A 19,482-nucleotide genomic window follows, 5' to 3' on the forward strand; every position below is an offset into this window, starting at 1 on the left:
ATTTCTCCACCCCATACTTTGCAAAATTGTTTTCAACCAACATTTTGTGTATATTGGAGTAAATAGCTCTTATTCCACAATTATCTTTATCTCTGTTGTTCGATATTTGTTCATTGCCAAGCCCTTCAAGTCCGTGAAGTTTAGAAGTACCAAGAACTTGAAGTATGTGATTCCAGTAATTTGGGCTGTGTCTCTTTTGTCGCTTTCCCCAAGAATATACGCGGATTTTGCGATGCCCGGGTGTTCAAAGTTGGTAGTTTTGCCGATGACTAGTAAAATTGGAGGAGGAATTTCGATTGTCTTTCGCGGGATCCTTCTTCCGGTCACCACATTGAGCTATACCTACTGGAAAATAAAAAAAGCCTTGAATGCCCGACAGAACATTATCTGCAACACCATCACTAGTTCAAGACAACAAGCTGCACTTAACTCCAAGAAGAAAACAACACGATTACTAGGGTTTATTATTATAGCTTTTGTATTGTGTAGCGTCCCACATTATTGTTATGCAGTTGCTCGTTCAATTTTCAGCTATCATCATCTTGCTTCTCATGTTTATGTAGACTGTCTCTTGTTTGGCATCTTTATTGCGAGTTCCAGTGTCAACCCTTTTCTATATTGGTTCCATTGCAAAAGGTTCCGCAAAGCTGCTCTTTGGTATTTAGGAAATAACCGCATTGCTCCGCAATGAAACGATCGTGACAAGATAAAGATCAAGACAAAATTAAAGGCTCGATTACTTGGAGCAATTCTCTCTGCAACTTGTCTCGCAACAGCGGTTGCAACACAAGTTGCAAGAGTGTTTACTTTGAATACTCAATCGTTGCCAAAAGTAGAATTCTACTTTTCACAACAATAGACCTCTTTGGCTTGGGGTAATGTTTTCCCATTCCAGACCACGTGTCATTCCCTTGAGAATAGGACTGGCTTTGTTTAAGCTGTATCCATATTCATGTGTCTTCTCATATGCGACCGAGCGCAAACCTTAAACAAAGAAATGATACTCTAGGGAATGACGTGGTCTGAAATGGGAAAACATCACGTCAGAGCCGAAGAGGTTGCTGCAACTTCTATCGCAATATTTTGTTTTAAATTGCTTTATGTAAAGTTTGGTCCACGTGTAGTAAACTGTGCGAAAAATCATGCTTAACCTAAGTTTGTAACAGGACTGAGTTATAGCCGTTTCAATTTTAGTACCCGCGCACTCTGAAAGCTGGATCGAGCCTCCATTACCGCATTTAACTGCTTAAAACACTCATGAACAATTTATAAGATTTTGGTTCAACTGGAGCCACCATACACGTCACGAACATGGATTTTTATACTTCGATAGAGATTTGACGTCACGGGCATGCGCAACCAGATTCAATAGAAGCTCCCACACGTTGGATATTGCGTGCCAATGCAAAATCAGGCACGTTAGTCAAAGATCATTAGGGTTGACTATGACCTTGATGAAGCTCTATGTCTTCATCTAAACTTGGATGCATACTTCATCCCTGATGAAGTCATCCTCATAGTATTCGATTTGTCTTTATGTAAAGATCACATGTGTCTTTATATAAAATCACTTGAACTCTAATGAAGAGGACTTTATCGGGTATAAAGGTTCATGCACATGACGTGTATGGTGGCTCCAATTGGACCATAAGCTTATGAATTATTAATGAGTGTTTTAAATTCTTTTAATAGAGGCTTTGCACCATCACGTGATTGCAGCCATGACAGAAGGCACAAAGATAAAGCATTCCCCCAGGGAAATTGAATTCTTTCTCATGTAAATCATTTCCTGCCGGGGGGCTTATTTGTGAAATAACTTTTAATTAAGTTAGGTGCTACTTTAAGTTTATGAGACACAACCATTTTTATCTAAAGTTGTCGCCCTGTGTTATTACTGCATGGGAAAAGTATGGTCATGAGACGAACCATGTTGACAATGATGGTCTAAGACTATACAACATGTGTAGAAACACCTTTCTGTGTATTTAATCAGAAAAAAACGAGTTGTTTGTTTGTGATAGCTATTTAATTTCAGAAAACTAATTTCAAAAATTGGACAATTAAGAATAATAATTTTACATCGTTTAATGCTTTTTATCACATAATTATTCATAAAATGCCTATATTTCTCCTTTTCGAAAAACTGATATTTTCACATGTGAAAATAACATGTTATTTTCATATTTGAAAATATCGTTACCATGTGTATTTAAGCTATTAGTTTATGAATAAAACCTTTTTATTATAATAAAAAGCTTATTAAGTTGATTTTATGGATAATTATATAATAAACAGAATATTACATGGTCGCTTGGAGATACGAAATTTATCTTCTGTTGAAAATCTCTCACTCTTTCGCTGCGCTCACTCTTGAGAGATCTTTTCAACACTCGAAGATAAATTTCGTATCTCCGCGCGCCCATATAATATCTATTTTTTTTTTTTTTTTTTTTTTTTTTTTTTGATATTAAGATTAATATTTAATTATATTAAGATTAATATTTAATTCTTTTTTAATCTTTCTTTAATGGAAATAACTTCTTTGAATCATATCAAAACACTAGAAAATCATATTGTCAATACTGAAGGAGGATGTGTCAGTCTTCCTCGGTGCGTAGAGTACTAGCTAACAAATCAGATGAAAGAGTAAATGTATCATGTTCAAAAATAAATGAGTTTGTTTTCATATTTGCGTTGCTACGATACTAATGTCGAGGAGCTATTATGTGCTGTTTATTTGATCTTTTTTATCATTCGTTTTTAATGTGTTTCTAACCAATCTTCCTTCCTTCCTTTCTTTCTTTCTTTCTTTCTTTCTTTCTTTCTTTCTCTTCTTTTTTCTTTCTTCCTTTATTTCTTTTTTCCTTCCTTCCTTCCTTCCTTCCTTCCTTTCTTTCTTTCTTTCTTTCTTAATTCTCTTCAATTTCTATTTTCTCTTTCTATCTTCTCTTTCAAATTTTCTTTCGCTTTCCCTAACTCTATCATTCATGATTTTATTAACTTTTAATTTCTATAGTGTGTTAATTAGTTTCTTCTTGTTCCTGAAATAGTCCCTTTATTACAAATGCTATTCATCCATTATACTTCCTTAATACAACACATTTTCCCTTAGGCGATCATATCATATCCCCACACGTCACAGCTGTACAAAATTGCACTTTTCCCAGCTGTCGTACTATTTGCATTTCACAGATGATATATCAAGGTAGAATCTGCTCTCCAACCAAACAACTAGCTACAATTAACTTGGACACTGATATTTCTCTTAAAAGACCAGCCATCGTCCATCATGAAAGCTGTCCTGCTTTGTGTTCTGATCATTGCTCTTTTAGTTGAAGGTAAAAACCATATTACTTAATTTTGATTTTTACTATAATTATTTTTTAACAGGATCGTTGATAGTTGTTTAATGTTCTCTGGGCTATCGCGACGCTAAAAACCACCAAGGTTCCGTTTTAGGGACGTTTTAGAAATTTAGATGATATAATTGATAATGCATAAGGAAAAGAAAAGAAAGAAGGTTGGTAATAGGAAGGTGGTTGGTAAAGTTAAAGAGAGAAATAACAAGACTGAAAGCGTACACAATGCCGGACTTCATTAGTAAGTGTTCAGCATCCAAAAAAGTGCGAAAGTCGAGTGATTTTTCTACTTTAGGGCTGACCTCATTTACGTGTACGACAGACTTTCTGTGAAGTAAAAATAAAATATAAAATGAAATATATTAACGCAATAAATATAGAAATTTAACTTTAGAAATTGATTTTTGATTTTTTGATTTTTTTTGATTTTTTTTAGATTCTCTAAGCAAACCTATTTTAAGAATAGGCGGTAAGTAAAACTCATTATCACAGAATGGTTTTACCAACACGTGTAGGGGAAAAATTAGGTGCCCTAAAACAACCTCTTTGCTGATCTAACTCTCTAACTCGCTAACTCACAGATCGAACCCTGAAACAACCTCTGGACTGATATACATCAGGGCATGGCTAACTCAGGCAGATTGAGCCCTGAAACAACCTCTGGGATGATCTAAGTCAGGGCATGGCTAACTCACAGATCGAACCCTGAAACAAACTCTGGGCTGATCTAAGTCAGGGCATGGCTAACTCACAGATCGAACCCTGAAACAACCTCTGGGATGATCTAAGTCAGGGCATGGCTAACTCACAGATCGACCCCTGAAACAAACTCTGGGCTGATCTAAGTCAGGGCATGGCTAACTCACAGATCGAACCCTGAAACAACCTCTGGGCTGATCTAATTCAGGGCACGGCTAACCCACCGATCGAATTTAGCGATTTAGGCTTTGCGAAGGGAGGCTATCGTGAAAACTCTCCATACACAAAATATCTAAGTTTTGTTAATAGGTTTTGTGCTTTTCAATATTTTATTCCTTTCAAAGAAATCTCACATTTCACACTTATCATGTGACTATCTTACTTGGGATAAACCAGCTGTCAATCAAAACACCCACTCACCGATCCCCCGATCCCCCCGATCCCCCCGATCCCCCGATACCCCCGATCCCCCGATCCCCCGATCCCCCGATCCCCCGATCCCCCCGATCCCCCGATCCCCCGATCCCTTTATCCCCGGCACAGAATGTATTCAACAGCATAAAGTTATGATCTCGACGAACCGGGACGTTTGCATGATGGCGTCTTTGACCTCTACTACCAGACTCCCTAACACACTTTCTTTTGTTCAGTTAATTCACACCAATTGTCTTGCTATTCTCATGAGGGTATACAAATTTAAATGAGGTAAAAAAACTCGCGAGGCACTTTAGTGGGAGTCAAATGACGCCATCTTGCAGACGTCCTATTGATGTCATTCATAGTTCCGACTCCCCTTAGTTACCGTTGCTATGTCACACAATCTCAACAAATTAGATAGAATATCTCAGAATTTGATTTAATTGCTTACTATCAATCACGTGACTTTTTGGAGTTGCCTGGAGGGCAAACAAGCGGTTGACTGGGGGGGCAACTAGAGGATGCTAAGTCAAAACATATCAAAATAAGTCCTCAAACTATTGTATTTGACTATTTTCACGACATCAAACCAGAAAACAAGAGATCAAAACAACCTCCAGGACTCTACAAGCCATCAAAAAAGAGCTATTACCGGAAGTGACGTCTATTGATAGCAACCTATATCTTTAGGTGCAATGGACACGTGCCATTTTTAAAACAATGGTGTCTTATCAACACAATATGTACTTCCAAACCCTTACTTTAACAAAAATGATTCAGTATAGTAATTTCTTTTAGTATTATTCTTATCATTATCATTATTATTGTTATAATTATACAGCTTCTCAAAGCTTCTTAATCCCATATAGGTAACTACAGCTTCTTAATCCCATATAGGTAACTGTCCAATTATTTTCTTAATTAGACAGGTCTTGTTGATATGGGATTAATTAGGCAGCTATATAATTAATAGATAATGGGATTTCATGCTGCCCAATCAAGAAATAATTAGACCCGGCCTACGGCCTCATCCAATTTTGTCAGTCCTCCGAATTTTTCTCGTCCAATTATTTCTTAATTGGACAGCATGGAGTCCTATTACATGTACGTATTCCCATTATTAATGATATTGATAAAAGCTCTGATAAACATCTTAACTTATCCTTAAATCATTATTTTATGATTTAGTCAACAGAAAACCAAATCGCGGTCACTCTGGATGGTTAGGCGGACACAAAGTGAAACAAAACAAAAGTAAGCGTTTTTGAAAACGAGTGCAAATACAGTATAACGTAGAGATCACTTCTTGAAAACAACAACCAAATGCTGCCGGCTTCGACACTAGTGAAAAACGTTTGCGCATGCGTGCACTTCAGCACGTTTTCTAAGAATTTTGAAGAGGACGTTTGAGTGAGAAAATAAATGTTTGTTTTCTCCAAGTATACAAAAAAGTTCGAGAGTATACTTTTGTCAGACCAAGATACTGTATTAACAAACACAATATGAAAGAATTAGCCTCAAGTTTCAAGCATGGACACTAAGTTTTGGCATTTTGTGAAGTCCAATTTATCAGGCATGTTTGAAAGTCAAATTTACTTATGTTTTGACTAATTTGCATACGTATTCAGAGCATGCGCAGACGTTTTTCACTCGCATTGTGGTTGGTCGGGAACAGGTAACCGAAAAAAATGCAATTTCAACAGGTATTTCGTAAGTAGAGCTCAGTATATATATGATAAAATATGTATCAAATATATGTTGAAAGTAAAAGAAGATAAAATGTGGTGGTCCAGTTTTTACTGAGGTTGTATTTTGATAAAATAAATTAAAGGTAAATATAATGAGTCTAACATTAAATTGGGGAGAAAAATCAATAATTTATGTATTTGTAATAGTCAATCGTACTAAATAATCAAACAGTGAATTTAATAGTGCTCTATAATAATTTGTAAACATTATTTTAAAATTCAAAATTTTAAATTCTATAGAAATATTATTTAAGATAAAACATTCCAAAGTAAGATCGTCAAGGTAGATAAATCTTATAAAATATTAGACTATTATTATTATTATTATTATTATTATTATTATTATTATTATTATTATGCTGCAAAGTAAAATGGTCTATGCTATAAAATTCTGTAATATCTATTTAGATTGCATACCATATATTTGTGAAAACCCTTTTAAGATATTGGACAAATTAGTAAGTTCAGTAGTCCTCAGTAGACCTACAAAACTTTGCACTCATTTGTACAATTTATTTAGTTTTTTTTTTTCATGTGATATGCACTCTACTTATAAGGGATAGATAACTACCTAATTAAAGTTTAAGAAATTTCCATTGTTTTAAAATGAAAGAGAGGAAATAATTGGAACAGAATGATAATGAATGATAAAAAGTATATAATAAAAGAGATTGAAACTGGACTTCGATCGAAAAAAAAGAAAGAAAAGGAAGAAAGAAAGAAAGAAAGAAAGGAAGAAAGAAGGAAAGAAGAAAAGAAGAAAGGAAGAAAGAAAGAAAGGAAGAAGGAAAGAAAGAAAGAAAGAAAGAAGGGAGGAAGAAAATAAGGAAGAAAGAAGCCCTCCCTCCCTCCCTCCCTCCCTCTCCCGCCCTCCTGCCCTCCCCCCTCCCTCCCTCCTCCCTCCCCACTCCCTCCCCTCCCTCCCAGTCACTGCCCGTCCCTCCCCCTCCCTCCCTCCCTCCCGCCTCCCTCCCTCCCTTCACCGTCCCCTCCCGCCCTCCCTCCCCCCTCCTCCTTCCCTCCTTTCCTCCCTCCCTCCTCCCCCTCCTTCCATTGTCCCTCCCGGTTCCTCCCGCCCTCCCTCCCGGTCCTCCCTCCTTCCCCATCGCCTTCCCCCCCCCCCCCCCCCCCCCCCCCCCCCACCCCCCCCCTCCCTCCCTCCACGAAAAAAGGAGCAGTTTCCTTGTAAGATGCCGAATATTGGAGAACTTTATGTTTATCAAACACCTGCATATTAATCCATCTTTTCTTGTAATTTCATCAGGATTTTGCAAGCGCAAACCCAGTGGTCTTTACCCTGATCCAGAGAATTGCTATGGCTTCATTCAGTGCTCCTACGGCAAAGCCCATTACAGAGATTGTCCCGCAGGATTGAAATTTGACCCTACACTATCCGTCTGTAACTGGGCAACCATGGTGGACTGCGAAAACGAGGGCAGCGGAGACTTGGATTGAGAAAATGTCTTGTATTGTAAGTGGAGCAATTGTTAAAACTGCTTCAGGCATTAAAATAAGAAAGAAAATAAAGTTGCTTGGTTTGTAAAAGGTTTGATTAAAATGTAGAATTAAATGAAAAATTGACTTCAGGAAAGAGTTCGTTGTCTTTATTCTACGCGCCAGTCTCTCGTGAGATTGCTACGTCATGGGTAAATGTTTCAATTCCTGGATTTCACTTGACGTCATTTCCTGTCTCGTGCGGAATGTTCATCAGCTGAATCGTGAGTTTTTAACAGCACATGGTGGTCAGTACGTGTTTGACCATTTGGAGCACATAATGAGATTCAAATAATTTTATCAGTTGATCATGAAACCAAACAATATAATGTATCCATTTGACTTCCAATACGATAATAATTCACCAATTTTCTTTCTCATTTAAATTTTTAGTCCCACACGAGAATAAAAACACGATCGGAGCTTATTTACTGAATAAAAAAAAGGGTGCAATTTTTTCTGCTATTAGAAGTCCATGAAACCATTATGCACACGTCCTAAACGAATCAAAACGATTACTATAAAGTTGATGATATCAATGAAACATGATATTTCATTTCCAAAGAAAGCTAAAAATAAAGTCACTTTTGTTCATTTTGGGGCCAAAAGCATGGACTATAGCCCATGGTTTTCACCAATTTGAGCCATTTTTTACACCTTTTTTGTAGATGATGCATTATTTATAAAGAATGCAAAATAGGTCATTTTTGTTCATTTTGGGGCCAAATACATGGACTATAGCCCATGCTTTTCACCGATTTGGGCCATTTTTCACACCTTTTTTGCAGATGATGCATTTTTTATGAAGAATGCAAAATAGGTCATTTTTGTTCATTTTGGGGCCAAAACCATGCACTATAGCTCATGGTTTTCACCGAATCGGACCATTTTTCACACATTTTTGAAGATGATGCATTATTTATTTGGGGCCAAAAGCATGGACTATAGCCCATGGTTTTCAACGATTCGGACCATTTTTCACACCTTTTTGTAGATGATGCACTTTTAATGAACAATGCCAAATAGGTCATTTTTCTTCATTTTGGGGTCAAAAGCATGGACTATAGCTCATGGGTTTCACCGATTTTGGCCATTTTTCACACCTTTTTGTAGATGATGCATTAATTATTTTAGGGCCAAATACATGGACTATAGCCCATGGTTTTCAACGATTTGGTCCATTTTTCACACCTTTTTGTAGATGATGCATTATTTATGAAGAAGGCAAAATAGGTCATTTTTGTTCATTTTGGGGCCAAAAGCATGGACTATAGCCCATGGTTTTCACCAATTTGAGCCATTTTTTACACCTTTTAGTAGATTATGCATTATTTATAAACATTGCAAAATAGGTCATTTTTGTTTATTTTGGGGCCAAATACATGGACTATAGCCCATGCTGTTCACCGATTTGAGCCATTTTTCACACCTTTTTTGTAGATGATGCATTTTTTTATGAAGAATGCAAAATAGGTCATTTTTCTTCATTTTGGGGCCAAAACCATGCACTATAGCTCATGGTTTTCACCGAATCGGACCATTTTAAACACCTTTTCGTAGATGATGCATTATTCATTTGGGGCCAAAACCATGCACTATAGCCCATGCTTTTCACCAATTTGCGCCAATTTTCACACGTTTTTGTAGATGATGCATTATTTATTTGGGGCCAAAAGCATGGACTATAGCCCATGGTTTTCAACGATTCGGACCATTTTTCACACCTTTTTGTAGATGATGCATTATTTATGAAGAATGCAAAATATTTCATTTTTGTTCATTTTGGGGCCAAAAGCATGGACTATAGCACATGGTTTTCACCAATTTGAGCCATTTTTCACACCTTTTTGTAGATGATGCATTATTTATTTGGGGCCAAAAGAATGGACTATAGCCCATGGTTTTCAACGATTCGGACCATTTTTCACATCTTTTGGTAGATGATGCATTATTTATGAAGAATGTAAAATAGGTCATTTTTTTTCATTTTGTGGCCAAAAGCATGGACTATAGCCCATGCTTTTCATCAATTTCAGCCATTTTTCGCACCTTTTTGTAGATGATGCATTATTTAGGAACCAAGCAAATTGGGTCATTTTTGTTCAAATAGATGCAAAAATCATGGACTATAGATCATGGTTTACACCGATTTGGACCATTTTTCACACCTTTTTGTAGATGATGCATTATTTACGACGAATTTAAAATAGGTCATTTTTGTTCATTTTAGGGCCAAAAGCATGGACTATAGCCCATGCTTTTCACCGATTTGCGCCATTTTTCACACCTTTTTGTAGATTATGCATTATTTTTGAAGAATGCAAAATAGGTCATTTTTGTTTATTTTGGGGCCAAATACATGGACTATAGCTCATGGTTTTCACCGATTCGGACTATTTTTCACACTTTTTTGAAGATGATGCATTAATTTTGAACAATGCAAAATAGGTCATTTTTGTTCATTTTGGGGCCAAAAGCATGGACTATAGCCCATGCTTTTCACCGATTTGCGCCATTTTTCACACCTTTTTGTAGATTATGCATTATTTTTGAAGAATGCAAAATAGGTCATTTTTGTTTATTTTGGGGCCAAATACATGGACTATAGCTCATGGTTTTCACCGATTCGGACTATTTTTCACACTTTTTTGAAGATGATGCATTAATTTTGAACAATGCAAAATAGGTCATTTTTGTTCATTTTGGGGCCAAAAGCATGGACTATAGCCCATGCTTTTCACCAATTTGAGCCATTTTTCACACCTTTTTGTAGATGATGCATTATTTATGAAGAATGCAAAATAGGTCATTTTGTTCATTTTTGGGCCAAAAGCATGGACTATAGCCCATGGTTTTCACCAATTTAGGCCATTTTTCTCACGTTTTTGTAGATGATGCATTATTTATGAAGAATGTAAAATAGGTCATTTTTGTTCATTTTGGGGCCAAAAGCATGGACTATAGCCCATGCTTTTCACCAATTTGAGCCATTTTTCACACCTTTTTGTAGATGATGCATTATTTATGAAGAATGCAAAATAGGTCATTTTTGTTCACTTTGGGGTCAAAAGCATGGACTATAGCCCGTGGTTTTCACCGATTTGAGCCATTTTTCACACATTTTTGTAGATAATGCATTATTTATGAAGAATGCAAAATACGTCACTTTTGTTCATTTTGGGGCTGAATGCATGGACTATAGCCCATGGTTTTCACCGATTTGGCCCATTTTTCACACCTTTTTGTAGATGATGCATTATTTTTGACGAATTTAAAATAGGTCATTTTTTTTCATTTTGTGGCCAAAAGCATGGACTATAGCCCATGCTTTTCATCAATTTCAGCCATTTTTCGCACCTTTTTGTAGATGATGCATTATTTAGGAACCAAGCAAATTGGGTCATTTTTGTTCAAATAGATGCAAAAATCATGGACTATAGATCATGGTTTACACCGATTTGGACCATTTTTCACACCTTTTTGTAGATGATGCATTATTTACGACGAATTTAAAATAGGTCATTTTTGTTCATTTTAGGGCCAAAAGCATGGACTATAGCCCATGCTTTTCACCGATTTGCGCCATTTTTCACACCTTTTTGTAGATTATGCATTATTTTTGAAGAATGCAAAATAGGTCATTTTTGTTTATTTTGGGGCCAAATACATGGACTATAGCTCATGGTTTTCACCGATTCGGACTATTTTTCACACTTTTTTGAAGATGATGCATTAATTTTGAACAATGCAAAATAGGTCATTTTTGTTCATTTTGGGGCCAAAAGCATGGACTATAGCCCATGCTTTTCACCAATTTGAGCCATTTTTCACACCTTTTTGTAGATAATGCATTATTTATGAAGAATGCAAAATACGTCACTTTTGTTCATTTTGGGGCTGAATGCATGGACTATAGCCCATGGTTTTCACCGATTTGGCCCATTTTTCACACCTTTTTGTAGATGATGCATTATTTTTGACGAATTTAAAATAGGTCATTTTTGTTCATTTTGGGGCTAAAAGCATGGACTATAGCTCATGGTTTTCACCAATTCGGACCATTTTTCACACCTTTTTGTAGATGATGCATTATTTATAAAGAATGCAAAATAGGTCATTTATGTTTATTTTGGGGCCAAAAGCATGGACTATAGTCCATGCTTTTCAACTATTTGATATTTTTTTAAAACCTTTTTGTAGATGATGCATTATTTATGACGAATTTAAAATAGGTGATTTTTGTTCATTTTGTGGCCAAAAGCATGGACTATGGCCCATGCTTTTCACCAATTTGTGCCATTTTTCACACCTTTTTGAAGATGATGCATTATTTATGAAGAATGCAAAATAGATCATTTTTGTTCATTTTGGGGCCAAAATTATGGACTACAGCTCTGTGGTTTTCACCGATTTGGGCCATTTTTCACACCTTTTTGTAGATGATGCATTATTGATGAAGAAGGTAAAACAGGTCATTTTTATTCATTTTGAGGTCAAAAGCATGGACTATAGCCCATGGTTTTCACCGATTTGCACCATTTTTCACACCTTTTTGTAGATGATGCATTATTTATGACGAATTTAAAATAGGTCATTTTTGTTCATTTTGGGGCCAAAAGCATGGACTATAGCCCATGGTTTACACCGATTTGGTCCATTTTTCACACCTTTTTGTAGATGATGCATTATTTATGAAGAATGTAAAATAGGTCATTTTTGTTCATTTTGGGGCAAAAAGCATGGACTATAGCCCATGGTTTTTACCGTTTTAAGCTATTTTTCACACCTTTTTGTAGATGATGCATTATTTATGAGGAATGCAAATTAGGTCATTTTTGTTCAATTTGAAGCAAAAAGCATGGACTATAGCACATGTTTTCCACCTATTTTGGCCATTTTTTACACCTTTTATTAGATGATGCATTATTTATGAGGAATGCGAAATACGTCACTTTTGTTCATTTTGGGGCCAAAAGCATGGACTATAGACGATGTTTTACAACGATTTGGGCTATTTTCCACACCTTTTTGTAGATAATGCATTATTTATGAAGAATGCCAAATAGGTCATTTTTGTTCATTTTGGGGTCAAAAGCATAGACTATAGCCCATGGTTTTCACCGATTTGTGCCATTTTTTACACCTTTTGTTAGATGATGCATTATTTATGAAGAATGCCAAATAGGTCATTTTTGTTCATTTTGGGGTCAAAAGCATAGACTATAGCCCATGGTTTTCACCGATTTGTGCCATTTTTTACACCTTTTGTTAGATGATGCATTATTTATGAAGAATGCCAAATAGGTCATTTTTGTTCATTTTGGGGTCAAAAGCATAGACTATAGCCCATGGTTTTCACCGATTTGTGCCATTTTTTACACCTTTTGTTAGATGATGCATTATTTATGAAGAATGCCAAATAGGTCATTTTTGTTCATTTTGGGGTCAAAAGCATAGACTATAGCCCATGGTTTTCACCGATTTGTGCCATTTTTTACACCTTTTGTTAGATGATGCATTATTTATGAAAGATGCAAAGGATTTATCTATTTTTCATTTATTTATTTTCGTACTTTGAGTTTAAAGAAGCTTAAGATACACAAGGAAAGGATGTTGGTATTTAAATTATCTATTTAAATGAGTTTTATTTATTTTTTAGTCTCTACAATGAGTATGAAGCAGAGCTATTCACGTGTTGTCTTGTAATGTCTTTCATTGTTGCACATCCTTAAAAACAAAAATGAAATCATTCATGAGTACAAAATATGTTTCAATGTACAATTCCATGTCCAAAAGCTTTTGCGATATCTGAATCTAAAACGAACTTCATATGGAGTGTATTGGCATTATCAGTGAATGACAGGTTAAAAGTGATGCGTTCCTTAGCATGTCACTATAGAGGCTAGAGGCTTTGCACCATCACGTGATAGCAGCCATGACAGTATAACAATAGAGTCGTTCTTTGGGAAACTGAATTCTTTCACATGTAAATTACATTAGACCAGATTCTATTGTTCCTGCTTCCTGTCATGGCTGCCATCACGTGATGGTGCAACGCCTCTATAGTGAATTTTTATATTTCAAGAGCAAATTAAAAAAAAGTATATATGCAAATTAGGGATAAACTGCTAATGTCAAGGTAAGAGTCACAAAGACCTAGGGACCTTCCAACATGGCTGCCGTGAAAACCATCAATAGCTTAACAGGAGTAGCATTTGACGTGCCCAAATGCATGCATATATTTTATAGTTATTAACACCTATTGTCTATTAGACAACATTCTTACGTACCGGATAATATCATTGTTGTTCTCATTTCTTCTCGAAGAAACTCGAGCACTTTCTTCACTCCATCTTCCCCCTCAAACAATAGAAACATTGAACGTTAAAGAAGACTCTTGGTCAGAGAGAGTTCAGAGAGTCAACCGAGAAACTACAGTTCTCTCTTTTTTCTGATATCATTTAAATTTGCCAGCGAATGTTTCCTACATTCGACTCCGTCTCCGCCTCGGCGTTTCTTATGATGTTTTTACCTGGTAAGCTAGGCCCCAGATCACTGCTCGTCCAAGAAAAACAGCGCGGGCCCCGAGAGCCAAGGCTTTGAAAACATCTGTTCCCAGTCTCACTCCACCATCTAGGTAAACTTCTAGTTTCCCTTCCACGGCATCTACAATCTCAGGTAAAGCTTCAATCTGTGAAAAGAAAGTAAGAAAAAAATAAATGAATGAATGAAATGAAATGAATGAACAAATGAATGAAAGAATAATTTATCAGTATGATGATTCGCTTATTGATTGGTGGGTTGGTGGGTTGGTGGGTTGGTGGGTTGGTGGGTTGGTGGGTTGGTGGGTTGGTGGGTTGGTGGGTTGGTGGGTTGGTGGGTTGGTGGGTTGGTGGGTTGGTGGGTTGGTGGGTTGGTGGGTTGGTTATTTTTTCCGCTGTTTTTTCGTTGTTGTTTCGTTGGTTGTTTGGTTGTTAGGTTTGCTTATCGGTTGATTGATTAGTTCTCTTATTGTCTTAATCGAATAACATCCACTAGTCCCACTATCTAAATTCAAAAATCCTTGCGTACAGTAGCAGGTACACCATCCAGGAATCTTTCTCCATGATTCGAGACCAAAATAGCATCAGCTCCATGTTCCACAGCCATCTTTGCATCCTCAGCCGTTAAAATACCTTTCAGTACAACTGGCAACTTGGTATAAGATTTCAACCACTTCACATCATCCCATGCACCAACAGCAATTTAGGTTAATCAGCAAAGCCTAAACCGAGAGCAGAGCCAAGAACTTCCAGGTTTGGATAGATAAAATCAGGCGGAACCGTGAAGTTGTTACGTTGGAGTTCATATCTCTTAGAAGATACTTGGGAGTCACAGGTTACCACGATTGCTGAGTAGCCGGCATTTTCTGCTCGACGTACTAGGTCTTTAACGAAGTCTTTATTCTCGGTGAATTTAACTGCACACCATTTTAAACAAGACGGCGCAGCGTCAGCAACTTCTTTGATAGAGGTGTTTGCCCAGTAAGATAACACCATGCAGGTGTGGTGCGCTTCAGCCGCTGGGGAAACAATGACAAATCAATATTTTCAATGGGAAGATACTATAATCAAATTGCTACGATGCAACTAGATCACGAGTATAGATTTCTTTCCTTTCAGAACACGTGTCATTCTCTTGGGGAAAATATTCTTTGTTTGATTTGGGTGTGTGTTTGTATATATTTCTCCCCCCTTCTCTATCGCGACCGTTAAACAAAGAAATAACACTCTAGAAAATGACACGTGGCCAAGATTTAGGCCAAGGCAGTGTATCGTTTGAACCAGGCAATGCCAGGGACAACTTTTTTCCAAGTGCATGAACGACCCCTCTGGGTAGGAATGCCCTTAGATAACAGATTCCTTTACCTCTGACTGTAGCTAAATCACCATCAGGATGAGCCATTTTTTGATTACCTGTTGGAGCAATACATATTGGCATGCTGATTGGCTGACCAAACTTCATGGACAGGATATCGAATCTCACTAGCTGTGTACTGTTAATCCGGCCTATTTTTAATGATACATTTTATCCTTTATATTTATGTTATGGGATGGACCGCTCTCGGTACGAGCTACGGGATCTTTATTCCACTTTCTCTTCATTCTATTCTCTATCTCTACTCTTCTGACTTAAACTAATTACATGAGTTCTATTTATAATAACTTCATGACAGGTGTCATTCTACAATCAATATGATATCATCGCTGTGCCTTGATTGGCTAATGGAAATAGTAAATTCCTGAGTGTGATATCTTATTAAGAATAATACGAGTGAAAATCATAGAACTAAACATAACTTAAACCAAAGATAATATGTGAATATATGGTAAATGTATAGAAAGGTCTACGAGGAATAATTATATCATAAGATTTAAAAGAATAGTGCCAAAATAACTAAGCAAAGGGGTAAAGAGTATTTAGGGTGTAACCATAGGTGTACATGCTAATGGGAGGAGCTAAGTGGTTTACTTGTAAATTCAAAGCATACCATTATCTAAACGTGCGTGATGGTAGCCTTACTGAAATCCCATATCGATATTTTCAATAACTAATTGATCGTTCTTTATCTTGTTTTCATAAGATAAGAAATAGTAATTAGAAAAACTGATGTCTAGCTTAGTCTGTAAAAACATTAATTTTCTCTCTCATAACATTTATTTATATTTTGGAAGGGCGTTCAACAACTGAGGCCAACTGAGGAACAAGCTTCCTAAAGACATAAAGAACACCAGAAAACTAAAAACTTTCAAAAAAAAGGCTCAAAAACTCATATCTTTATAAACACATATAGTTAGATATATTATAGATACCAGTAGTTAGAGTTACATAATATATTATTATTATTATTATCTTATTTATTTCTATACTTGCTTGAACTTATCCTACTGGCGCTACAATGAAGATTCACTATGAACATATTTTTACAGTCAAACCAGGTCAAGCGTACCCCCAAGAATTCATTATTCATTCGATTATATGACCGTTTGAGCCATTATTCATCTAAGAATGCATTCCGTTTGAAAATATATAAACGAAAACTCAAAACATTATTGGATCACTGATTGGATTGTCAAGTACTAGTTGCTACGCAAGTTAGTATTGTTCACATTTGCTTTAATATATATTAAACAGTTGTTATTGAAATATTCTCTACTTTCACACCCCCATAATGCCTTGCGTCTTTGGGGGTAACCAATCAAAAAACTGTCCCAAATTGAAAGGTTTCTCAATTGAATTTATACTATACCTGCTTTTATCTGTACAATACTGATTATCAGTCTATTCCAAGTTATTTCTGCGTGTACAGATCATCAAGAGTTTTGGTCTTGTACAGAAAATGTATTGACTTACGAAAAAATGTTTAAAATTTACCTTAAACGTCTTCAAGCTTCTATCTTTTTCTGCTTTTTACTTCTTCATTTCACTTTTGGATGCTAAACAAGGTATTGTCAACATTGTCTGATCAGCCTTCAGCAAAACAAGCGGGTTTTTACCCTCTGGTTACCCCCCAAAGACACAAAGTATTATGGGGATGTGAAAGTAGAGAATATATATAAACAGTTGTTTTTTTTTATTCAAAAGTGGGACGTTTGCCATGCTGTACTTTGTCAGTGTGAGTGAATAGAATCGGTGTACATGCCTCAAATAAAAATTGTGTGACTGATCTTTTCAACACTCGAAGATAAATTTCGTATATCCGCGCGCCCATGTAATATCCTCTATATATCTGATGTACTAGTGCTTTGGCTGCGTTCCTGAGATGAAATATGCAGTCGTGAATGCTGACCTTTATACATCATTGACAAACATCTCTAAATCCACAAGGTAATCACACGCTATGTCATACGTATCAAAATTACCTTTGGAAGGCTCTACGATTCTCCCTGAAGGTGTCTTCCTCGTCTGCTCCACTTTCAAAGTAGATAATATAGCTTTTCTCCAGTTTGTTTTTGGCTAGAATCTCGATGTCTTGAACGCATACCGGCTCTGTAGACATGCTTGTTCTGTTTTGTTTGTCCTATTTCACGAAACAGGGGTTCCCCAGACCGTAACGAAAGTTTGGACTTCCTGTGGTCTGAAAATGAAGTTCGATTGAGCATCAAAGGCGTTCAAACGTATCCTATCCTAACGAAAAACTTGAAATTTAACTTCATCTAAAGAAATGTGTTATTTCACTCCTCTATCCTTTTAACGGTCCTCTAGGGTATATAGGGAAAAAAGTATATTTTAAAATTAATTTTCAAAAAGTAAGAGTTTGTATTCTATACTTTTTACAGTTAGTATATCTTTATCTTAAGCCATATTGGTAAGCATTTTCGCGCTTTTTTGCAGTCTTTCACGAAAGACAAACTCGTTTGTCGGCCATTAATTCTTATGCTAATTTATACACAGGTAACCCAATTTTGCAAAAATGACAATAAATTTAGGTAAGCGAGGCTGTCAAGTCTTTGATCAAGAACAGAATACTCTAGTTTCGAGTTCTCTTTTCCTCAGTCTTAGTCTCGGTTGTGTGCTATAATATTCAGCTATTCAACCTAAACCTGTGGCATTTTAATCAACTTGTATTGTTCCGTAGTACGTATATTCCTTACTATACAATGGACCTTAATAAAAGAAAAGAACACATTTGTACACAATCGAGGGGAAGTCTGTGCAAAGACCAATTTGAAATGAGGGGTTTACTTTTGAATAGTAGAAAATCTTGAATGTATGACTGACATTTTTTTATACTTCTCGATTGAATTAAAGACTCAAACACTCAAATTACAGTGATAATTATAGATCAACCTTGCTCTGCTTCTAGAAAAAGATCATTAAAATAATATGAATTATACATAATTGACAATAAATTGATATTTCTTTCTAAAAGAAAGATACTAATATATATATATATATATATATAGCGATATGCAGAAATTCTGATCCTTTTGTACATATATACGAGTATATCAAAAGTATATCAAAAATTATGGGATATCATAGCGGATATTTTTTTCGGGTTGTCTATCACTAGGGCTTTCTGAAAAAATATCAGAGATGATATCCCATAATTTCTGATATATTTTTGATATGCTTATATATATATATATATACAAAAGGATCAGAATTTCTGCATATCGCTGTATGTTTTTCTTGGAAAATATATAAAATAACTTGGAAGATACTATTATAATCATACAGAATAGGAAAGGCTTGCTCGCTTGTATTACTTATATATTATATAATGATAAATATATTTTTTGATTAAAATCAAATCATAAGGAATTCATTATTGACAAATAACAGGTTTGCATGAAGGCGTCATTTGACTCCCACTACCATGATACTTTGCCAATTTACTTTTTTATTTTAAGTCTTTTTTTTAATTTTGTATTTCTTCATGAGAAGAGTGAGACAATTGGTGCTAATTAACTTAACAAAAACAGTGTGCAAGGGAGTCAGTTAGTAGAGGTCAATGGCGCTATCATGTAAACGTCCTATTTGTTTAGACTAAGTTTCACTCCATTGAGAATAAGATTATTTGTTTTAGTATTCTCCATTTTAGAGTACTTCCCAATCAGACGCGCCAAATGCGTACAATTTATCGTCGCAACAAAAAAGGGTTTTGGTGAATGTTAATCAGAGTGTTACCATGACATCGTAGAAAAACACAAACTTTTCAAAGGCAGGTGCCTTTCGATTTGCTTAGAAACGTCTTGATTGACGTTCACCACAAAAACTTC

The 19,482-nt window shown here is 35.9% G+C and overlaps 2 protein-coding genes across 2 annotated transcripts; one reads left to right on the top strand and one right to left on the bottom strand.

Annotated features, from left to right (window-relative positions):
* The first annotated feature begins 3,177 nt into the window (after positions 1-3,177).
* On the top strand, positions 3,178-7,814 carry LOC116302397 (putative endochitinase). Its single transcript, XM_031711685.2, has 4 exons — positions 3,178-3,338; positions 3,796-3,828; positions 5,664-5,729; positions 7,488-7,814. Exons 1-4 carry the CDS (start codon positions 3,290-3,292, stop codon positions 7,676-7,678), a joined length of 339 nt encoding a protein of 112 aa, XP_031567545.1. The 5' UTR covers positions 3,178-3,289; the 3' UTR covers positions 7,679-7,814.
* A 5,548-nt stretch (positions 7,815-13,362) lies between these two features.
* LOC116302391 (2-Hydroxyacid oxidase 1-like) lies at positions 13,363-17,940 on the bottom strand. The gene is made up of 7 exons (XM_031711673.2): positions 17,620-17,940; positions 15,502-15,785; positions 15,054-15,278; positions 14,789-14,964; positions 14,250-14,408; positions 14,008-14,077; positions 13,363-13,444 (listed from the first exon to the last, which is right to left on the bottom strand). Exons 1-7 carry the CDS (start codon positions 17,754-17,756, stop codon positions 13,380-13,382), a joined length of 1,116 nt encoding a protein of 371 aa, XP_031567533.1. The 5' UTR covers positions 17,757-17,940; the 3' UTR covers positions 13,363-13,379.
* Between the last annotated feature and the right edge of the window lie 1,542 nt (positions 17,941-19,482).

Source organism: Actinia tenebrosa, unplaced genomic scaffold (genome assembly GCF_029948245.1).
Source record: "Actinia tenebrosa isolate PJP-AT-01 unplaced genomic scaffold, QUT_ActTen_1.0 PGA_scaffold9__36_contigs__length_13948895, whole genome shotgun sequence".
Taxonomy (NCBI): Eukaryota; Metazoa; Cnidaria; class Anthozoa; order Actiniaria; family Actiniidae; genus Actinia; species Actinia tenebrosa.